The 22,394-nt window shown below is 35.9% G+C and overlaps 3 protein-coding genes across 4 annotated transcripts; 2 read left to right on the top strand and 1 right to left on the bottom strand.

The window, feature by feature from the left end:
* Positions 1 to 289: 289 nt before the first annotated feature.
* Positions 290 to 6,998, bottom strand: LOC119073953 (semaphorin-2A). 2 transcript variants are annotated; one of them, XM_037179839.1, is made up of 16 exons: positions 6,829 to 6,998; positions 5,037 to 5,280; positions 4,893 to 4,980; positions 4,770 to 4,821; positions 4,634 to 4,702; positions 4,472 to 4,576; positions 4,276 to 4,413; positions 4,084 to 4,216; positions 3,666 to 4,022; positions 3,375 to 3,603; positions 3,166 to 3,310; positions 2,905 to 3,096; positions 2,681 to 2,844; positions 2,473 to 2,625; positions 2,293 to 2,401; positions 290 to 2,220 (listed from the first exon to the last, which is right to left on the bottom strand). In XM_037179839.1, exons 2-16 carry the CDS (start codon positions 5,182 to 5,184, stop codon positions 2,149 to 2,151), a joined length of 2,154 nt encoding a protein of 717 aa, XP_037035734.1. In that variant the 5' UTR covers positions 5,185 to 5,280; positions 6,829 to 6,998; the 3' UTR covers positions 290 to 2,148. The 2 variants fall into 2 exon arrangements, with proteins under 2 accessions (XP_037035734.1, XP_037035735.1); XM_037179840.1 differs by having other exon boundaries at positions 5,043 to 5,280.
* A 404-nt stretch (positions 6,999 to 7,402) lies between these two features.
* Positions 7,403 to 9,668, top strand: LOC119073954 (zinc finger protein 658B-like). Its single transcript, XM_037179841.1, has 3 exons — positions 7,403 to 8,692; positions 8,757 to 9,176; positions 9,295 to 9,668. Exons 1-3 carry the CDS (start codon positions 7,505 to 7,507, stop codon positions 9,634 to 9,636), a joined length of 1,950 nt encoding a protein of 649 aa, XP_037035736.1. The 5' UTR covers positions 7,403 to 7,504; the 3' UTR covers positions 9,637 to 9,668.
* A 731-nt stretch (positions 9,669 to 10,399) lies between these two features.
* LOC119073216 (deoxycytidylate deaminase-like) lies at positions 10,400 to 11,127 on the top strand. Its single transcript, XM_037178526.1, is given in 4 exon segments — positions 10,400 to 10,441; positions 10,504 to 10,554; positions 10,557 to 10,865; positions 10,867 to 11,127. Coding segments are annotated over 4 exon segments (663 nt in total).
* Positions 11,128 to 22,394: the final 11,267 nt, after the last annotated feature.

Below are 22,394 nucleotides of genomic sequence, written 5' to 3'. Positions count from 1 at the left end.
CATATTCAAATAAAGATCTTCCTGCGTTCACCTGTTTCTTTGTACTCATTGATAAGATGACTAACTTGGGATATTGTGGTTAGTTACGGGCGGAGATGGCACATTTGTTTTGTCAAAAATTGGTTTTTTCGCTATCCGGGTTTGATTTAGGTTTTTGAAAAATTTAAATACCTTTTCCCGAGGACATGCTACACCGCTTCGGAGCGAAAGGCCAGTGAAACACGATAAATACTCTGTCGACCTTTATTCCAATTCCAATGCTAAACTCATTAAGAGAAAGAACGCCTGATTGTCTTAATCGATAATTTATTTTTATTTTCGTTGGAAAAATGTTCTTAAAATTGCTTAAATTGTAACTTGCTAACGTTTACGCTAATTTATGCTATTTGCGATTATAAAATAAACGAAAAAAAAAATGTTTTTATTGCATCGGACAATATGTGTAAGTTAGTTCTTATGTTTCTGTCTACCATTTTATTGTTTAATTTTAGCAATATATCGAAAACTTCTTCGTTTGAATGTTAATTTAACTGCTGAAACATCTATAAATATCTTGATAATTATTTTGTTGTGCTACTACGACGGATAATTTAGTTGATTTGTTCTTAAATTTAAGTCAAAGGAAAAACTTAAGCAATTTATTGGTCATTTTTGTTATATAAATTCAATTTTCACCTTAAAAAATCTATCGTTTTGCTTGAATGTTGAAATTATAAAAGCGTTGGACTAGTCTAATTAGTCGAAGAACGGTTCTCATGTTCCCTTATTAAGTATTGCTGTCGATGGAGAGATTCAGACATCAGACTTATAATTTAATGGGCATGTTGACGACGTAAAGCGGGAGAAATTACAACACGAAATTTCGTACGTACACTTTGTATTAAGAAGTTAATTGCAATTTTTCAGTTGTACGTGAACTACCAACATTAGTCGAAATTACAACCTCTCTAAAATCAGGGGATTGAGATTTTCACTGATATAAGTTCACTTATGATTTATACGTTGATTTGTCAAGTCGATTTCAAGTTTCACATCAACTTATAACTAGTGAAAACCACGATCTTCATATTTTGGGGAAGGTAAATTGATTGTACTGATGTGAAATTTCCATAATTTACCGAAAAAATCGTCAATTTTCCAAGATTAAGCCCAGGTTAATAGCGAATGGCCATCGAGTTGTTGAGCCATTCTTCTCGTTGAATAAAGATAAATTGTATTCTTCAGCAAAGATTAAAATTGATAAACTGAGCCGCAGTCCGTTCAACTCGGTGTGAGTATTAAGTCAACGAATTTCGTGGATTATTTTTTGTTCGTTAGAATTGTTGATTGTTAAATGGAACGTGAAAAAAAAATGATTCTGTTTATTGCGAATGAACACACTGCACTGATTTATGGCAAGCTACAAGCATACAATTCGCTTAATTTTATCATTAAAAAATATCTATCACCGATAAGTACGTGAATCTATATGCTCATTTCGATAAAGTGTTTGTTTTCTCCTCCTATGCATTTTGTATCACACCTTTTCGTTTATAGCAATTTTTAAAAAGGAAAATTTGTTTAAAAATGTTTGTCATGTTTCGTTTCTCTAAAATATAAATACTTCATCTGGTTCATCATCATCATAAATTACAAAAAAAAAAGAATTAAAATTTTGTTTTCTTCTTTTTCACTTACATTATCTAAAGTTGATTCTGACATTCACAATATTGGGTCATCTTAAGTGGTTTTACTTGCTAGGTGTAATATATCTTATAAATCTACGGTCGCTAAAATACTTTTGTTTTCAGTTTAAATTTCAAAACGAAAAATTTAATACAAAAATTTAAGTAAAAATGGTAAAAAAATGACGAGCTCACAATCAATGTAAAATTAACAGCAAAAAAATGTCTGAAAAGTTAAAAAAATTTCTAAAAAAAAATTTTTTTTTAAAAAAAGTCAGTCCCGATGGATATAAATTTCACTTGAAAAAAATCTCCCGAAAAAATCCAACATTTCGTTACCCTAAAGAAAATTGCTGTTCATCTTGTTGATCTATTATTTGTTTGAGACTATTTTCCACCCTCCCGCCGCAACATTTTCAGTTCACTTATATCAGTTTTTCACAAAAATAAGTCCGGTTTTGTCAATAAACAAAAAAAAATATTTTTAAACATTCGGTGGTAGACGGCTGAATACATCATTTGGATGGAGATTACTGAAATTTTGCCGAGCACATTGCTGAAAGAATGGTTTCATTTGCATGAAGAAAAAAAAAACCAAACGAATTTTCTACTAGCTCTCTCTACTTACCGCTTGTTTCTTTTCCCACGATTTCATGGCCGATTTATACTTCTCAAATTCATGACACCAATCGGAATAGATTTTCTGGTAATCGGCACTCTTGTTTGGAGGAGTACACCTGGACACAAGTACAATTTTGATTTAATTGATTGATTGACGAACGATCAACTCAAGACCGTAAACAATTACCTGTGCGCATCAACTGTTATATTAAAGCTGCATAACAGCGACCCAGCCAAATGGCAATCGTACCGTCCACCGTCTCCTTCGTTAACCGACATCACAACCAATCCTCTTTCCGTTGTTTCAATGTACTTGATCGGACTGTACTTAATTTCGTAGCTGAAAATTTCGTTTGTCAGGGCAAATCTAAAATCAACGAATTGTTCAGACATACCGTCCCTTCTCCTTCGAATGATGATACCAGGTGACATGCTGATGCTTAAGTACGTCCGGAATTTTAACAAAACATCCCAAATGGACACTTTGGCCGTAAGTGACGACAATTTTCTTTTTAAGTACGCTTGAGTCGCAGACATCATACGTCTCATTACCAACATCCTGATCGAGCGAAATTCGATTAGTATTTCAGACTTTGGTCAATGTATCGCTCCAACTCACCTGTAACAGTCCCAATTCGTAGGGTTTGCAAATGTTGTTGTCCTGATCCCAACCACAGTACGGATCCTTAACACATCGGAAGCAATTGTCGTACCGACGATTACACATAGCCAAATCGATTTGTTTCACACGATAGTCAGTGGCGACGTACAAGGATTTACGATTTTGACTTATTTCCATGACTTGGATGGCCTGTCGAGAAAATTGGGATTTTCATTAGAGTTTGGCCTATCTCACAAACATGGTCAATCGAAAAATTACTTCGTTTTGGGCGATCTCTAAGACATCCAGCAATTTCGACTTAGACTCATTGTTCTTGATGTACTGCACGATCTTATAAATCCGTCCATCCGTAGTGCCGATATAGAAAACGTTATACTCCTGGGTCAGTATGTCGATCTTGATTCTGGAAATGTAAAAACTTGAATTAGCTGTGACCGAACTTGATTTGGTTAAGTTTTGGTTCGTACTTGTCGACAACAAGTTTTGTGAACACCAAGTCACGTTGATAGAACACCGGATTGTTGTATTGATGACTGACAGCTTTGTCCATCAAAGGATGAGATCGGATGAAATTAAGTACAGTGTCCGGTAAGCTGGACGTATCGTCAACACATGTTCCCGGTCGAGGTTCGGGAATTTTCGAGTTAAGTACTGGAAGCCATGCCGAATTCGATGTTGCTTGTTCCTTGAATTTACCTGCAACCACATTTCATTTACCACCAGAATCCCTTAACCTTCGGACTATAATGTCAACTTACCAGCAAAGGCGGCGTGAATTTCATTTATATCAAAACTGCAAACGGCCGAGCCGACAAGTCCATTGGTACTGGTCGTAAATGTGGCATAGAATTTCGTTTTGTCGTACGGTAACTGATAAACAGCCTGGATTTCGTTGAAGTAAAATGGAAATTCGCCGGCAATGCTGCAGTTGAGTCTTGCTTTGAGGTAGGTGGCCCAATTTTGACTGAGAATGTTCTTTCCTCCGATGTCTTTCTTGCACACTCGAGCGATTCTAGAGTAGACGGCCTTACCACAATTGATATACTCCACTGCCGTCTCACGGAAGAAGAAGTAGACGTACTCTCCGATGTCATACGAGCCCACAAAGTTTGGTTCTGTGGAAAATTATCAATTTTTAACTCTCTTGGAACGCAGTTCAGTTTCGTCTTGACTTACTATCCAACCACTTTGAATCGTACTTAATGGTCCGTTTGAAATTGTACTCCTTTCGTCCACTGCTAATGTTGTACAAATCGGTTCTGAATATCACTGCATCGGCCTTGGTGAATTCAGCGTTCGTACCGGAATACTGGAAATATTTTGTCGGTCAGTAACTGCATAGCTGCCCGATCAGTTTGTTCAACTTACCAAAGCCGGTAGATCGCCAGGGTTTCCTTTTTCAATGTAAATTGCTGTCGAATTGTCGTACGGATCGTAGGGACATTTAGCAATACCAAGTCCTACGCCCGGTACGTATTCAGATCTAGATAGATGAGTAAGATTGGACTGGAAATACAGATTGATTAGTATGGAAAGGGCAACGGGAAACAGAAATTTAACTCACATAAATCACGTAGTCCTTTGGATTGTGGGCGTTGGTTCCACAAATGTACAATTTACCATTTTGCATCGGTTGAATTACACGCACATGGTTTCGGCATTCAAATAACTGAGGAACAATTCTTGTAAATTAACTGAATCGATGGGCGAAGTTATCCTAATTTACCTGACTCTTTCCTCTCGATACACAATTGACAATGTCCGAGCCGGTTGGTTCGAGCATGATATGATCTTTCTAAAGTTAAGAAGAAAAGACAATCAATTCAGTGAATGGAGTGCATTGATGGTTTAGTCATACTTACATCGCAACCCGATAGCGTCACATTCTTGATGTTCAGTTTGAATACTCGATCCCTTTTTGATGAAATAAAATATTTTAGTTAACTCCCTCACAACTGCTTAGTACCCAAAGATCAATCACTTACATTGCACCAACGTATAGCGCATCCTGTTTTTCGTCCAGATAAAATGATCGATAATAAAGTTTGCCGCACGTAAACTCTCTGACATGGTCTGTAAGTACGTGGTGTTCAAATCACGATATTTTTGTTAGTACAAATTACCATTACCACTACCTTTGTGATGTCTCAAGTGATGCTGACCATTCGTATTGCCACAGCAGGGTTGTTCATAGTAAAAATTCCAAGTGTTTTCGTAGTCGCCAAATGCGTACTCTGCGAATCCTAATAGCAGGATCGACAGGATGATTGCTTTCATTTTGTGTGTGTTTGTTGTCGGACTGTGTCGTAACTAAGGTGTAGCTATCGTTATGCGGGAGCAATAGAATTTAAATTCCAAATGGTGATAATGTATCTGCGGAACGGTTATGGACACATTAACATTTCAGTTGATCATAATCACTGCAAGACAAATGCGGCAAAATTATTTATAATTTCGCCCACGTTTTTCTCTCTCAACCGTTGAAACAAACAAATTCGATAATTATAACGTTACAACAACTCTATAGCACGAAACCAATATTCTTCGAATTTAATTAATCGTTTTTGTGGGTCTATTTGTAAATTCGTGGTGCATTTCTTGAGAGCAATGAGTCGAAAACGGATTCACGAACAGATTGTTTTAATTCAAAGCAACAGCCAGATCCGCATCTGGACACATCGAGAACATTTTTTGATAAAAGCATTACAGTTAACTGAAATATTTCATCTTTCAGGCGTTGGGAGTTTCATCTCCCCATTGTAGGCAACACAAAACGAACTACTAAATTAGCGTAGCAGAAAGAAAACATTTTTTTTTGTGTAAGCTTTCCACCTGCCTTAGTCGAAACAGAGAATCTCAAAATGGTCCTGTAACAGACCATCCCAACCTTACACATCTAATAATGCTTACGTTTCTTTATTTCCGGTCTATTTAACGACAAATCTAAGGAATTTTAATTAGCAACCCAATTGGTTTCAACGTTTCAGTAACAAGTGTTCGGTTTAGGAGCCTCGATAAAACTATTTTTCTCGTTAACTAAAGCGCGCCGCTAATCGTTAAATTTTATCAGAAACAAACAAGCTGAGCCGTTTTTATCACTTCCATTAAATATGGGACGACTAGCAATCTACAACATTCGTCAGAATAAATAGAAACTGAAAGTGGCACAGCGAAATGCTAATGTAATAGTCGGAGTAATTGTAATTGTTTAATTCGGAGTAGTAATAATAGTTTGATACGAACAATGTATATATCGTAATGTGAGTATCAACGGAATGCCTGAAATTACGAGCTGTTCTAAAGTGGAATGGCAATAACAGAAACATTAAAATGAATTCATGCAAAACTCAATTCGAATTAAAATAGTAAAAAAAAAAAGTTCGCTGAGGATTGCAACATTCCGAAATGGATCTGAATAGAGGATGAGATGGTATAAACATTATAAGAGATTCACGGTTGATTATCTCACTACGAACTTCTCTGTTTCTTTGTTGAGTTCAGTGCTCGATTGAATAGCGACTGTGGTATGTACGTACTCATATATCTATAACTTGATTGGATACGAGATAAACTATGTTTTCGCCGAATACAAAAACCAATACGGTAGAGAGTAACAGAACTACAGACGACTTTTGATTGTACAATAATGAATTCCTAGCAGAAAAAATGTCCATTTCTTCGTTTTCTGAAACAAATTTTTTCGATTTTTACCGAATTGGAAGACTACATCCAATGGTAATGCAGTTTCAAGCACTTAATGATTTCAGCTTTAAGTCAAAAATGCACGGAATTGCACGAAAATCATTCAATATTTTTCAAATGAAACATCCTATGCAACTAATTGAATGAATTATTGATGTTTCCAGAAACAGGTTTTCTTCACGCGTTGAGTGAGAATTTAGAATCAACCGTTCACATTACCACTTAGCTATTCTCCTTTTACGATAGCGTCAATTCACTTCATTCTTCAATTACTTTAAATTATCACTGAATCGTTGGAAATTCTATTCTTTTTGCGAACAAAACATTGTGACCATTGACCAAAACGAACACAAAAGTTCCGAAACAACCATTCAACTAAAAAGTCAGGTAGGCAACTTGACAGAAGCATTTAATTCATTCGATGGAATTGATAGAGAGTATATTCATAAATGAAGGAGTGGAAAAGAGATGAATGGCTTTGCGTTGCTCCGATGTATTCAACAAGACCTTTTTTATGAGAATATGACAGGTTTTTAGTACTGGAGCAGAGAGATAAGTAATATCTTTCAGAGTGTCTAAAGGAACTAACAAATAAATTTAGATTTTACATAAGTAAATGACTCAATAATATGGTAATGCAGTACCCTCCATCCATCCTATTAAATAAATCCGAATAAAATAAATCTTTAAAGAAGGGTTTTTACTGCATCACCAATTAAAATATCCGACCGGCTAACCATATGTCTCATTTGATTCGGGTATGATCAGTCCAAAAATCGAACACTCAAAACGTAAAACGTCAAATTCGTTGATGGATGAAGTTCAGAAGTAAACATTCTCAGTTTGTTATTGTTTATAGTCCGAAGACGAAATCAACCAATCTTATTTCGAGACAATGGAACTAACCGAATGTGAACCGATTGATGTTACGGGCCTAGATAAATGTGCAACAGTTTATCGAAAGGATCCAGTTTCATTTGTTTATGTTTGTTATCATTGTAGTGGTTGTTTCCTTAACATTGAACGTACACTGGAGCACATAGAATCGCATTTTCAACTGGTTCAAGTCACGGTAGAAGAAATTTTTTTGAAATCCGATAGAATTGACTCGAAAAATCCAAGTATCGACACAGACAACGACAGCTCTACCGATGCTAGTCCTGGTATTAAAACGGATGCAATGGAAGTAGAAGAAGTTTGCGACAGTGATTCGCTAGAGAAGTCCGGTCATTTCCACTGTCAGTGCTGTAAACTAGAATTCAAAACAAAATTTGCCCTTCAAAGTCACATGCTGAGAGACCACAATCAAGAAGAGGCGCTAGAATGCGATAAATGTGGAAAAAAGTTCAAACGCGACAGCCGTTTCGAAAAACATTTGATCCAACACATTGATAAGGGTGAAGTCGATTGGGAATGTACGGGGGATGGCATTCGACAGCCGATTCCAACGACTAATAATAGTTCGGAACAACTGGCGAATTCAAGTTCATCAGAACGATCAGAACAGATGGAAACAGTAAAGGAACGCAGATTGCCGAAGAAGAAAAACAAAACGTCGCAGGTCAGAAGCAGACAAAAGACACGACAACTGAGTACATACATGTGTCACAAATGTTCGCACCCGTGTAGCACATTAAATGACCTGAACGATCACTTAAGCACTCATTCGACGGATGAAATCTTGGAGATAAACAAATGCAAGGAATGTAAGCGATACTTTGAATCAACTTTCGAACTTCGCCTTCATGTGCTGGACGTGCATCTGTTCGTAAAGCAATTCAAGTGTTCCGCATGTGAGGTTAGTTTTAGGAAGGAAGAGCAATCGCTACTCGGACAGCATTTAGAATTGCACTTGGCGGACAGTTCTGCAAATTGGACGAATATCGTGGAGGGCATTTGTATAGCAGGAAAGGATGTGGCGAATTACGAGGACATTTTTACGAGCAATGAATCGTCGTGTGAACTTTGTGCGGAAAAGTTTTACATAAAATCCAATTTTGATGAACATGTTCGATGCATGCATTCAGAGAACGAACATGAGCTACGTTGTCCGCAATGTGACACAATTTTTGGCAAATTGCAGGTGAGTTTACCGATTCTTGACCCCATTGCATTCATGTTGTTCTTTCATCACTTTCATCATTCAGTATTATTTCGCTCATCAACTGGAGCATCGACGGGTTGGTGCGACAGTAATAGAGACCGACATGAACCTACTAGTCACCAACCTGAATTCATACATTGAAGAGCAATTCGTCTACGATGAAAAGGAGAATCAATCCAATCCATACAGATGTTCGATTTGCCAGACCGATCGGAATAGTTTGTTTGAGATTCGTCGACATGTACGAGAACGGCATGTCTACAAAACATTACCGCAACCAATCAAGCCGAATCTACAAGAGAAATTCACTTGCAACATATGTGGCATGGTCATCAAACGAAATAGTTTCCGGACCCATTTGATGACCCACACAGACATAAAATTGCACGAATGTTCAACCTGCGGAAAAACATTCCGGAATAGCTTTTCGAAAATGACTCACGAACGGCTGCATACTGGTGAGGTGAGTGTTGGGTTGAGGGGTGGAGCTATAGCAACCATTATGCGAATCGAGAGATTTAGTAAAAAACGATAGATCCATGACATCACGTGAAGTCTTACTCTGACATCATTCCTTCCAGAAACCATTCCAATGCGATCAATGTGGAAAAAGATTCTTCAGTAACTCGTTGCTGGGAGCGCATAAAAAATCTCACGACAGCACAACGTATCCATGCAAAATTTGCGGTCGAGTGTTCAACGTACCATCCGGATATCGTCGTCATGTCCAAACCCATAGACAGGACAAATCTTACGAATGCAACGTTTGCTTTAAGTCGTTCAACACTCGTGTCTACTTGTCAAGACACATGTTCAAGCATAGCGAAAAGAATTACCAGTGCTCGTTTTGCGACAATAAATTCAATACGGCCAATGGGCTGAAGCAACACGAAAAGAGTAAACATAATTATGAGGCTCCGTAAATTTAAAGGAATAAAATTCTATCAGAGTTAGAGTTACACTGGTTTTTCATTGAGAGTCCCGGTAAAAAGCTTTAATTTTTTAAATTCTAAGAAGTCAGTGCACATAGACCAGAGTGCCATGTTACATTACCGGATAGAAGAAACATAAGTTCTACGATTCTTACTTTTGAAGTCTAGAAGGACCGGAATGACCTTGAAACACTGTAACAATGTGAAATTACACTGTTATAACTCACTATTTTACTGTAATGCTTAGTGTTAATCTCGGCTGTCACCGGTGGTAGAAATTCCAAATTGGTGTCAAAATCAATCATGAAAGTTAAAAATAAATTTTTTCTTGAAAATAATATTTTCGGATTTTCAACTTTTCGAGCACACGCCTCTTGCTCAAATACCTTCATTTTGTCACCAAGATGAATTTTCCAAGTGAGATATAATGTGGAGGTAATGCCATTCAGACGCGTGGTCTAGCGTATAAGTTCGATGCCAATGACATCTTAAAAAAAAAATGATTTACTTGTGTTTCACAAAATATTTTAGCTATCTTAATACAGATGGCCCGAATTTTCTCGGTTTCTTCCAAGGGAAATATTGTGATACGCCCATTTATTTACCTTGGTTTCACACTACATCTACCTCGGTATTTTCTACGATACGTGGAAACCAACAGTGCAGGACTGGCTCAAAAAAGCCCTTCGGGTGTTGTATGAAGAAATTTACGTGCTTAGAATCTGTTTTTAAATCTGTTGCTTTACTAACCAGAATGATGCAGTTCCCGACATGGGATGATTATTACATGGCAACTGTAAGTAATTGTTGGCTGATTTAATGCTGTCCTTCTACAATCTATCCTTATACATCATTTAGGCTTTCCTTGCCGCATTGAGAAGCAAGGATCCAGTTACGAAAGTCGGTGCTTTGCTTGCATTGTGAACGATGAGAAGAAAATTGTGGGAATCGGGTACAATGGATTCCCCATCCGATGCAGCGACGACGTGTTTCCGTGGACCAAAGACACTGCCGATCCACTAAACAGTAAATACCTGTACGTGTGCCATGCCGAAGTGAATGCGATTATGAACAAAAACAGTGCCGATACAAAGGGATGTGATCTGTACGTGGCTCTGTTTCCATGCAATGGCTGCTCGAAAATGATCATCCAATCTCGAATCAAAAAAGTTATTTATTTTTCCGACAAATACGCTGATATGCCGACAACGATTGCTTCAAAAAAAATTGCTAGACGCGGCAGGAGTAGAGTACGTGAAATTCACTTCATCAACACTGAATGGCCGCATTGAGTTGAATTTTCGGGATATTAACAATATTGGCCAATTAAATCTGAACGAACAGCAGGCTTCAAGAGACTACTTACGTTGGTCGGATTATTTCATGTCGGTGGCTGTATTGGCGTCTTACCGGAGCAAAGTAGCTGGCAATCAGATGGGCGCTTGTATAGTTAACTCCGATAATAAAATCGTTGGTAAATGAACCGCGCATTGTTAAACTATTTTTCACAAAACTTACCCGTCGTTTTTCTATAATCCTTTCATGCACCGGCTATCACGGTTTACCGATAGGTTGCAGCTATGATCATTTCAGTTATTCCACTGCCGCAGATCGCGATCTCTACTTCTGTCATGCCGAAATGAATGCCATCGCGAATAAAAACTGTGAAAGCGTTCGGAACTGCACCATTTACGTTCTGCAGTTTCCGTGTTGCGAGTGCGCCAAGATTCTCATTCAGTCTGGAATCAAGACAATTTACTTTTTGAACGAAGAGACTTTCGAGTCAACGGATGCGAAGACTGCTTGCCGAATGTTTGACGCTGTGGATATAAAGTACACGAGACTTGATATGGTTACAGGTAAAATTGTAATTGACTTTGACGCAATTAATAAATGAAAGCAAAATGACGTGGCTCGTCCGCAAAAATATGTGCGTATCTATAGTGTCCTAAGTAAGTAATTAGGAAACGGCATGTTTTCGGCAAAACATTAATTTAAATTCCATTCTTCGCGGAATGTGAATGGCACAATCCTTCTAATATATGCTGAACGCTGTTAACCCTTTCATGAGCTTCTCCAGTAGACTAGTTGATTAAGAGTCACGCTAGGCTTACCATCATTAGGGCTATCCTACTTATCAAGTATAAAAATCCAACAACAAACATGTTTGATTGACATAGGTTTCGAACTATAAAGCCTTATTAGTGATTGATAAATCTACATGGCCTTTCCGCTCTCGGTCTCAAATTTTATTAAAATTGTATCCATTAAGATTATCCAGCGATATTTAAATGGATAATATGCTAAAACTGCCTTAATTTTGTTTTTTAAGTTAACTGCATGTGTATACACACATTTACGACAAGTGCAAGAGTGTATAGGTGTGAATGTAATGGCGATACATAACAAGCAATCATCTGTTATCGGTGACGACTTCAGTTTCGGTACACGTCATCGAATCATCGCACGATCCTCCATTTGCATGATATCGCCATCCACCTCCACTACCATTTGCTTTCGGTGGATAATGCGTCGGTGTGTGCCGAACTCCATTTGATGGTCTGTGACTTGGCGATCGAAGATATTTATTTGCCTGATGTGATACTTCGGTGACTTGTGATGTTGATCCATCGGACAAGTTGGATCCTTCGGCAGTAACGATGTACGACACGACTCGCCCTTTAAACAATGGCAGTTTACTGTCGTCGTCAGCGACTTCTTCCTTCACGATACCGAAATCATCGTCGGATGATTTGAAGAAGAATTTATAATTCGTTTTCGGAAGTGCTAAAATCGACTTGAAATCTCGAAGAGTGATCGAATCGGGTGGAATATTAATTTTCACAGAATACGGTGTGTCTTCGTCGTCGAGGTAATAAATGATTTTCGTTTCTTTTAGATTCATCATCATTGTCGGTGGAATTAACCCACCAACACCGACAACAGGTCGATCCATTCTTGTCCGATCGATAGTGATTACACCATGTAATTTACACGTCCACTTTGACGAGTAGGAACAAAGAATTTGATTATATCGCTCACATGTGGTCAATTTGTGTTATGTTTGTTGTCAATCTCGCCATGATACGATGATGTGATGACTTGAATAGAAATGAGTCGTCGATGAATACATAAACTCGTCTCGTTGTGATGCGATGTGATGTTACTGATACTTGAATTAACGACAAGCTCTGATTAGATTTTATATAACAAAGACATGTTCACAACAAATGAAGTAAAAGATTTGAAATCTTTTGAAACTTAGATCAAACGAAGCAATTGATCCGATAATAACGAAACTGCTCATGCTCATATTGTTGCCGTCTGTGATAGGTTATCATTAGTACCCTAATCACAGTAATTGTGTTGTATAGTATTTCAAGACACCAAATATGCTATTACTATGCTAGAGGTGTTTTGGGTTTGTTAAACAATTTTATTTCGGATATGGTTACAACTTCAGTGTTAGTATTATCTTAATCGTTTAGCTGCTTATTGCACGAATATGTTAACACCGATTGTTCCCATTGTAATTTTCCACATTATTATCGTCATAAGATTTGTAAATTAAATAATAAAAAAAATCAAAAATAAGTTACACTTTCTTTTAGCCCGACAAGATTTTCTTAACCTTTAACAGTTTTACAAAAATTGGCTAATTCACCCAGTGCGAGACAAAGCACTGATCTTATTTATTTATCTTTTACTCCTTTTAGAAAGTCACTTTCAAACATTTTGTGAAGCTTTCAACTTTAAACTTTAAAGAAGAGTACAAAGAATTACTTCTCGTGACTATTTATTTGGCACAGGATCTGGTATTTTTGAAACTTTACTTCGATTGAGGAAAACAACCATATATACCATTCATTACAATATCTCAGCCTCTGTCCAAGAACTGATTTAATTTTTTTACTTTATGGAAAGCATAAATCTAGACTATCCCTATCATAAATACGTTTCAGACTGTGTATATAAGACGAATTTCCTTTGCTCATTTTCGTCATAGGATCGCGATTTAAACAAATAATTTGCCCACTTATTTGTATACCTATTTCCTCTCGTTTTTTTATAAGTAGCACATGAAAAAGAAAAAAAAAATGGTAAAAGTACTCGACCCTTATTTTCATGAACATAACCGACGAAACCGAGCTATCATATATTCATTAATTTATTTCATATAAAATTCGTGCATTTTTCTTTTCCATTTTTTTCCTTGCTCGTTTAATAGGGGGAGAGATTTTTTCTGGTTTTTAATCTTTAACCGACTTAAACGGGATTACACTTGTTTGAACTTGATAAAAAGTGATGAATAAATAGACGACAAAAAAGATTTTTAATTCCTTCTTTATATATGTTTCTTGAAACCGATTCCAGCGTCCGCGGTAATAAACTTTTTTCTTTTATATTTCTATGCAAAAAAATATTTTCTCGGAGGTGAATGTTAGACATACTTTGTATTATGAGACATTTTTACATTTGTTTCGTGTTTAATCAGATTTGTAACATAATATAATAGCAGAAAGTTTAGAAATGTTTTTATTGCAAGACACTACGGGAGTTTTTTTTTTTAAATTTTAAATCGCAAATTTCAACAAAGACGACAGAAAACTTTTCAAAACTTAAACGTTATTGAGATGTAGGTCCAAAGTATCTATCGTTAGTACGTCGATGATGGTGCTAAAAAATCGAATGGTGTCTAGACTCTGATCAGCGTTCGAATCAAACATTCGATATCATGGATTTTTCACTGATCGAATTATTGCTCACTCTGCTGAGCTAAATAGAAATAGAAATAGAAAATACTTTGAAATGAAATTTAACAAACTGAAAATTCGCTAAAACTAGGTGCTTTGAAATTAGAAGAAAATTAATCAAAAACTCGAAAATGGCATACGATGGATTCTCAGGGACAGTGCCGAACTGGCTCAAAAAAGCCCTTCGGGCGTTGTATGAAGAAATTTTTCAAAAGGCCCTTCGTTATCCTTTATCCATACAAAATTCGAAAGGCCCTTCGGGAATCGCCCGAACGCCCATAGGGCCAGTCCGGCACTGCTCAGGGAGTCCGAAAAAGGACTTTATCCGAATGAGCTTTCATAGACCTGACCTCATGTTTTAAAGGGAAGCAAAATTAGTATATATTTATGTTATTCACTTATATTTCTAATGGCATGACCTTCTTAAGCGTTCAGAAATTGAGGGTATTACAATCTTTAAAAAACTTTATAGACCCGAGGGCCCCCATACATATCAATATCAGTACCAAATGACAAATAAAAGTGAAAAATAAAATGAAAACACCTGCCGTTTTCGTCAACTTGAATTTTCACCATGTCTGGCACGTTATTTTTGGTACCAAGGCTACCAACAGCTACCAAATAGAGTACTATTTTTCATACCTAGGACCGTCGAATATGAAAAATATTATTCGTACATACCACGGACTTGAAGTCTTTTTTAGCGTTTTCAATGCCAGTGTAACCTCTCACACACTAAAAACGACTTTTAGTCCTAGGTACGATTTGTACTATTTTGTATGAAATGGTTTTTTACATGCTTATGCACGGTAAAGTGCAGTTTACATCACTGCTTGTGACAGGGAAGATGCACTTACCGTCCACAAACATGTAAAATGTGTTACGTCACTGCTTGTAAATGCTTGTTTAGGCACGTGTGATTACTCCACTCGCCTTCGGCTCGTTCCGCAAACCTCACACTTGCCTAAACAAATATTTACAAACAGTGACGTATCATACTATTACAGTGTTGTGCATGTGTGTGACACATTGTTAAGTTCCAGTACACAATGCTCAGAACTTTTATTTCGCCTAACCGTCCGAAAATAAGAAGCGATCGAATAGTAGTTTCTGGATAGTTGCAATGTAAATATCCTTAAACAAATCGTTGTAACTGTTTACTTGTCGAAGTAGATCTGACCGATTATGATCACTGTAGAGGGCACGTAAACGCTCTATTTACGGGGGTGTCTAATAAAAAAAAATGAAACTTTCATATTTTATAAAACAAGAAAATTAATTATTTCTTCAGAAATGTCCGGGTAGCGCATAAATATGTCGAAAGAAATGATTACGAATATTCTCAGAAGACAAAACCGGCGATGACTTATTTCAAATCCTTTCATAAATATTTTTTTTCTCAATTAAGCATCTACTGTAGCAGCATCAAACAGATATACGTTTACAGCAGAGTCTCTACAATATTTTTTGTCTTATGGAACCGAAATACCAACCAGAGTATATATATGATCAAATATTTACCCAGCACCCAGAGTTTGTATCCTCTCTGAATAAGAAAATTTAATTAAATTGAATTAACTGAAACGATAAAATTTCACAGCAATTAATTCTGCGTGTTTTATAAAAATATATTTTTTTATTCTCTTCATTCTGCTCAAATATATGTATACATTATGGGTCAGAGACGGGAATCTTTTCGGCGACGAAAAATAGGTTCATACATATTTCATCGAAATATATACACACTGCCTGTATGTCGTATACACAATAACACAATAATAGCGTGGTGACTTAAGTTATAAGATTAAAATGCTTTTTCGGTGTTATTCCCGAATTTCAACCCTTAAAATGTTCTCTGCGATTTTTAAATGTTCGGTTGTCTGGTGGGATATCAAGCGAGCACAATAGTAAAATGCTAAACACTTAAATGCAACCCGTTAAATAAAGATTATTTTTCAAAGAAAATGTCACGCGGGCTAATATCATGGAAAATCTTCTTAAGACATGAAATAAAATGACCGTCACGATTTCTTATTGTATAATTCTATGCTGGGATTATGTCTAATTTAAATTTCAGCCAAAAGAATTAAAAATGGAAAGAATTCAACAACGAACAAGTGGAAGTGGAGCTTAACCATTGAGTTTAAAAAATGGTTTTTGGATATAATGAAAGAGGGGGTTTCGGCAGCACAGACAGAACGAAAAAAAAGAGTATAAATGAATCGTAGGCATCGTAGGTTCATGTTTATTGTGTTCGGAAAAGATGTTCGAAAAAAATAATAATTGAACTTCAATTCGAAACATCAAGTTTAGGTACTTTTGGTTGGTATACATGAATTTGAATGAAAGAAGCAAAAAAAAAACTTTTTGCAAAACGTCAATTTAAAAGTCGTCTATTGATTTTTATCTTAAAAATCAACTACGTATCATAATATTTTCCACATTTCAAAAGCACACCCAACCCTATTCACACCACATGCCACCCCCAAAAATATCGTTATTCCATTTCAAATGTATACTTATACACACAACATTAGGGACAGACTGAATTATTTGATATTGATACAGAGATACGAATTGCGCGGAGATACATAAGGTATTTTCAATATTTTCCTTAGATATATACGGTACGGTACATTCACTTAGATAGATATGTTCTTACAAATTATAAACCTTTGCGTTTAATATTCATCTGCAAGGAAATGTTGGGAACAAATCTTCTTTTTTTTAAATGTTTGCAATGTGTATATACCTACTTCTTCATCTTCGTTTCAGTTTTTTCTTCTTCCTTCTGTCGAATGCTTACACTCAATAGATAATTGGACAGATTTGTTTATTTTATTATAAAAATATAAAGGACAGATTAATTTCTTTTTTTCCTTTTAGATGACGATTGGGTAAATTGATGTTCACAATGTTCAAATAAATCATTAAAAAAAGATAAATTGAAAGAAAAGTCCTAAAAGGCGCAATGAAGAAATTCAAAATCTTCTTTTTTTTATAAATGAATTAAATTCGTAATTACCTTACATTATATACTATGCTAATAACAAGTTCGATGTTTAAGTTGTGAATTGTAGCGATGATAACGATTTGCTTAAAACTTAGTCTAAATTTCGGTTTTTGTAAAACTAAGGGCTCTCACCATGACTTACAAAGGTTCTACGATGTTTTTCAAGCAGAAGTAATTCTTCACATTTACACATAGTATGTGGTGCGGAAGCAGAAGTAAATTTTTTACGTTGTCAGGCACATCAGACTAAAAAAAAACTTTCGTGCAGATAGCAAGAATAATGCGAAAAGACGAAAAAGATGTTTCTAGCCCGAGCCAAAGACGAGTTCTCTAAACGATATAGAAAAAAATGACTTTTAGCGTAAAGTATAAAACCCTCGAGGAGTAAGAAGTCAGATGATGATTATAAAAAGTAGAAACAACATTTTGCCTAAAATGTGTCGCAAATACGAGACGAAGCGACTATAAAAACAATTTGAATCACATCACTGCTCCTAGCATGAGCAATTCAGTGACAAGTGTCAAATTAGGCGGCTTTAGTGATATGAAATACCGCTTAGGATTGTTTGTATTGTATGTTTCAACTCATAGGAAAAGGTTGTTTTGAAATTAATACTGAAATGTAATAGATTTTTCTCTCAGACTATTACATTTTAGTACATTTTGTTATGTGTCACTGAATTATTTTTTCATGAACAAACTTCACTGCTGTGACATTTCATGGGAATGAATCAATGTGAAGTTGTTACACAAAAAATAGTCCAGTGAGAATGAAGTACTATAAATAAAATAAGAATGTGGCGCTTCTACAGGCCAACCGACTAGGCGAATACAACGAAAACAAGTTATCTACAGTCGGAGAAATAGAGATTTCGGGTTTTTTTAGAGATATCATCATTTCTCTCAATTAATTGCCATTTGAAATAACATGCGAAATGAGAGAACACAGAAAAACGATGAAAACTGTGATGTCTCCTAAAATCCCGAAATCTATTTTTCTCTGACTGTATCTTTACAAAGGAAACGCAGTGCCTACTGTGATTTCATCAGCCAGAAACAGTGCTGTGCTTCAATTAAGATCGCAACGTAAAAAGCATAAAATTTAATGTTGTCAATAGAAGTTAGTACAAGGAAAATTGTGAAAACGTGATCCAGTACAGAGAAGAATGTTCTACAATTTAAAGTAATAGATTCAGTCAAAGTATGTTTGTCGCTATTGTTGTTTTTTTTTCTAAATTCAATGAAATTTTAATGGCACAATCTGTAATCAGCGCCATAATTATTCTTTTCTGATTTAGATATTGTTTTGATTCAGATTTCTAATCCACAAATTTCGTTCAGCGAGTGAAACCTACATTCTCATATTTTGGCTTTTCGCATGCGTTTATCAAACTAAAAGGCAGGACAGAAAAATCTAGTTCTTCACTTGTTAAATTTAATATCTGAGTGATTGTGATTTATTGAACAAATTCGGGCAACAAATACATTATTAGGGAGATTACGATAAGTCAATGTTGAACTTGGAAATTATAAGTAACTTCTACATCGCAAAATAAAACATAGCTAACGCCGACCCGTACGAAACACCTATTCGTATCAAAAGCCTTTAATGTGAAACTCTTCATTTCTCTTACTTCATTTTCTTCTCTGCTGAAAAACTATTCTCCATTTAAAATCACTTACATTATCCACTCTTTGCCTTGTTATCATATACAATTAAATTGCCGGAGGCAATATAGACAGCCCCGTACGAAGTCAAATTTCATAAATTCCTATTTAAACAGCTATATTTACCTATATTTCACTGTAAATAAACATTTCACAGAGGAATATGCTATTATATAGCTCAATATAGCTGTATATAGGTATATATAGATGTCCGTATATGGAATCCCTGAAACCCCACACACATAACAAATTATTTCCATGTTAACAGAAACTCTCTAAGTATCATTTTTCCCACTTTATATCACTTTTAATAAAATCCAATATGGCCGCCGGCAGCCATTTTGTTAGGAGACCGGAAATAGTACCGACGCTTTACATTCGTTAATACCTTTCAAACAAAAAAAATTCATGAAATTCGGTCAAAATTTACTCGAGATATTGACAAAATACTCCACGTTCACTGTATGGCCGAGTAGCCAGATAAGAGCTCACTCCAAGAGACCTAGCTCACGCTCCGGAGAACATAATTTCAAAAACTTTTTTTTCCCTGATTGGTACGGTCAATACCTATCTAATAAAGCTAAAACGAACGAAATATGTTCAAATGTGGCCGACCTACAAGCAAAAACTGCTTGCCGCCCTGTACCTGTTCCACACCAAGGGGTCTAACTCACGAGTCGGTCATCCGATTTCCATAAACTTTTTTTTTGTCGATCGGTATTGTAAATAACTTTTAATTGACGTATCACTCACAAGGTTAACGTTTAAATGTCCGGAGATATCTTCGAAAAACCGTAGAGCACTTATTGGGCCACAGCTCGGGAGGGGTCGATCCAAAATCACTCATCTTCGAACTTAGCCTGTCTTTTGACATTACCAAACGGGAAAAAAAAGAATTTTCAAAATCGGATGCGTTTTACTCAAGTTATCGTGCAGACAGACAGACGGACAGACGGACAGACAGACGGACATTTTTTTTTCGCGGATTTGGCATCTGTAGACAACCACAATAGGTTTCCCCTTACTCAGGGAGTCCAATTCGACGTGTTACAAACGTATGCGTAAACCTATAAGACCCCAGTACTTCGTACGGGTCTAAACACAACATTCTCTAAAACAAATGAAAATTGAATTTAACTATTTCACTCCACTCTTTATCAGAACGTATTTCCATCACATAAACAAAAAAACAAGCTGATTTCGTCGTTTACGACTCATCAGTGCACCTTTGTCATGACCATGTGCATATCAGCTCGTACACTTTTAGACTAAATCAAATCAAGTGTACGAAACACATCACACTCTGACCGTACTGATAGAACAATGGGTTACTGTAAATACAATTCGCTCGATGCTTCTACACACAAATTGCATGGAAAGTCAACTTATAATTTTCCAGTTTTAGGTCAACCTACTAGTGAAAATCGGAATCTCACTATTACATAACGTTTTTTTGAATTGTAGCACGCTCCCTGAGGAATATATGCTTTGCATTAACATCTAGTCAAAGAAATACCTTTGTTATTTGTCTTGTAACTGTCTGTAGATAGATCTGACAATTTTTGAACAACTGATTCCGTAAGCAGCGTAGGCTTCTTTGGACCGAGCGAAAATTGGAAATAATACACGATCTTACAACACGAACATTTCGTAGCCTTTATCGATAGAAGTTAACATATCTTTATACTCATACATGTTTCTATTCGTCTCAAATACTTTCACCGGAAAAACTCTTTTACAAACTACATAAAACATTGTAAGCTTCTTGTCGTTTGAACTGCAACTCTTCTTGAATCTATTTACTTCTAACATACTTATTCCCAGACCTATTCGTACATCCCAGTTTCTTTGTAAACATACTTTACATCAAATAGACAAAACCGATATAGTCCACAAACGAATCAAAGTGTACAAAAGATTTGGACGAGCATATTTTACGGACCTATTATTTTAAAGTGTATCGTATGTTCTCGAACCTCAATTGCACCCAATAAATTGTCAAAAGAATATTTTATATGCGATTTGGTCTGGGTCAATCCGCTTAAGACTTCTGACTTCAAATAGATTATCAACGAATTGATTGCCAATAATAGAAATATAAACCCACCCATCCAACAACAAGAACGGATGCTATAAAGCCTTGATTGACTGTTATAAATATATGAATATTATTTTTCAGTTTTTTTTTTTGCTTCTTCTTTTCTCCCGAATGTTGTACAGATCACAGTGACATCGTTAAAGTATAGTATATTTATATAGAGCAGAAGCCGGCAAAAAAGTCCTATCATCGAAATTGTCTATAAAATATCCTTTTGGTCAGTTTTCTTAAATCCTCTTACGATTTTTTATCTTTCGATTTATTTTCTATTAGCCATACAATAAATTATAAATATATCCGAATTTATACATATAAAAAATGTATTAAATACGCCGATGATGGCAGATAAAGAGAAGAGGATGCTTGCTACATGGTCACATAGCCGAAAGTTTGCCCGTTTGAATTGAAAGATATCAACATCAAGAAATGATATTTCATGAATTAGCTGGTTTAAATGCCGAAATGGCAAATAATATTATCCTTGCTCGTCCTTGTTGTTTATTTGATTTTTCCTTTATATCTCCATCAATTCATATACCATGTGTAGCATGTACCGACGACATTCATATCTATACACACAGCAACATTTATCAAGTGATACACTCTTTCGTACATTGTAATGCGAAGTGCCTCCGCTTTACTCTATCATGTGTATTTAATGCGAAGCAATTATTGCGAATTATATCGACTGGATGGTAAACCATAAATGTGTATATTTTAGGGGGTAATATAATTAACGAATTCGGGAGCGGATATAAATCTCTTTGATTTGAAAATGAAAATTTATGTGAAGAGTTAGCAAAATATTTGTTTTTAATGTACACTGACCTACAAATAGAACTTTGTTAATTTGTACGGATGTTGGATGTTCATCTGGATGGTATATTTATTTGTCAAATGAATGAAGTAAACAAATGGATAACAAGTTTAGCCAGAAGTTTAAACGTTGGAGTCCAGAGCAAATAGAGTGAAACAGAGAGTCCTATATAAACTGAACTGTAACCAAACAATCATAAATGGATTTTGTCAACTTTTTCGTTATCTGAGATTGCAAATTTCGATTCTACTAAAACAGCAAATTTCTTTTGATTGCGAGCCGTTCATAAATTTCCGTTATAAATGACAGCATGACCCCCATCCAAACTTTCGGGAAAACGATTTTAGATTTTCCCGGTTCATATTTTCAAAAAGTGGAAATGAGGGATTCTTTTGAATT

Source organism: Bradysia coprophila, unplaced genomic scaffold (genome assembly GCF_014529535.1).
Source record: "Bradysia coprophila strain Holo2 unplaced genomic scaffold, BU_Bcop_v1 contig_138, whole genome shotgun sequence".
NCBI lineage: Eukaryota > Metazoa > Arthropoda > Insecta > Diptera > Sciaridae > Bradysia > Bradysia coprophila.
This window is presented reverse-complemented; position numbering and strand designations above follow the sequence as displayed.

Coding starts and splice junctions, on each gene's coding strand:
- LOC119073953 (XM_037179839.1), bottom strand. CDS start 5,184: ATGAAAGCAATCATCCTGTCGATCCTGCTATTAGGATTCGCAGAGTAC. Junction 4,703..4,769: donor TGACGCTATCGGGTTGCGAT/GTAAGTATGACT, acceptor TCTTAACTTTAG/AAAGATCATATCATGCTCGA. Junction 3,311..3,374: donor ACAAAACTTGTTGTCGACAA/GTACGAACCAAA, acceptor TTACATTTCCAG/AATCAAGATCGACATACTGA.
- LOC119073954 (XM_037179841.1), top strand. CDS start 7,505: ATGGAACTAACCGAATGTGAACCGATTGATGTTACGGGCCTAGATAAA. Junction 8,693..8,756: donor CAATTTTTGGCAAATTGCAG/GTGAGTTTACCG, acceptor TTCATCATTCAG/TATTATTTCGCTCATCAACT. Junction 9,177..9,294: donor AACGGCTGCATACTGGTGAG/GTGAGTGTTGGG, acceptor CATTCCTTCCAG/AAACCATTCCAATGCGATCA.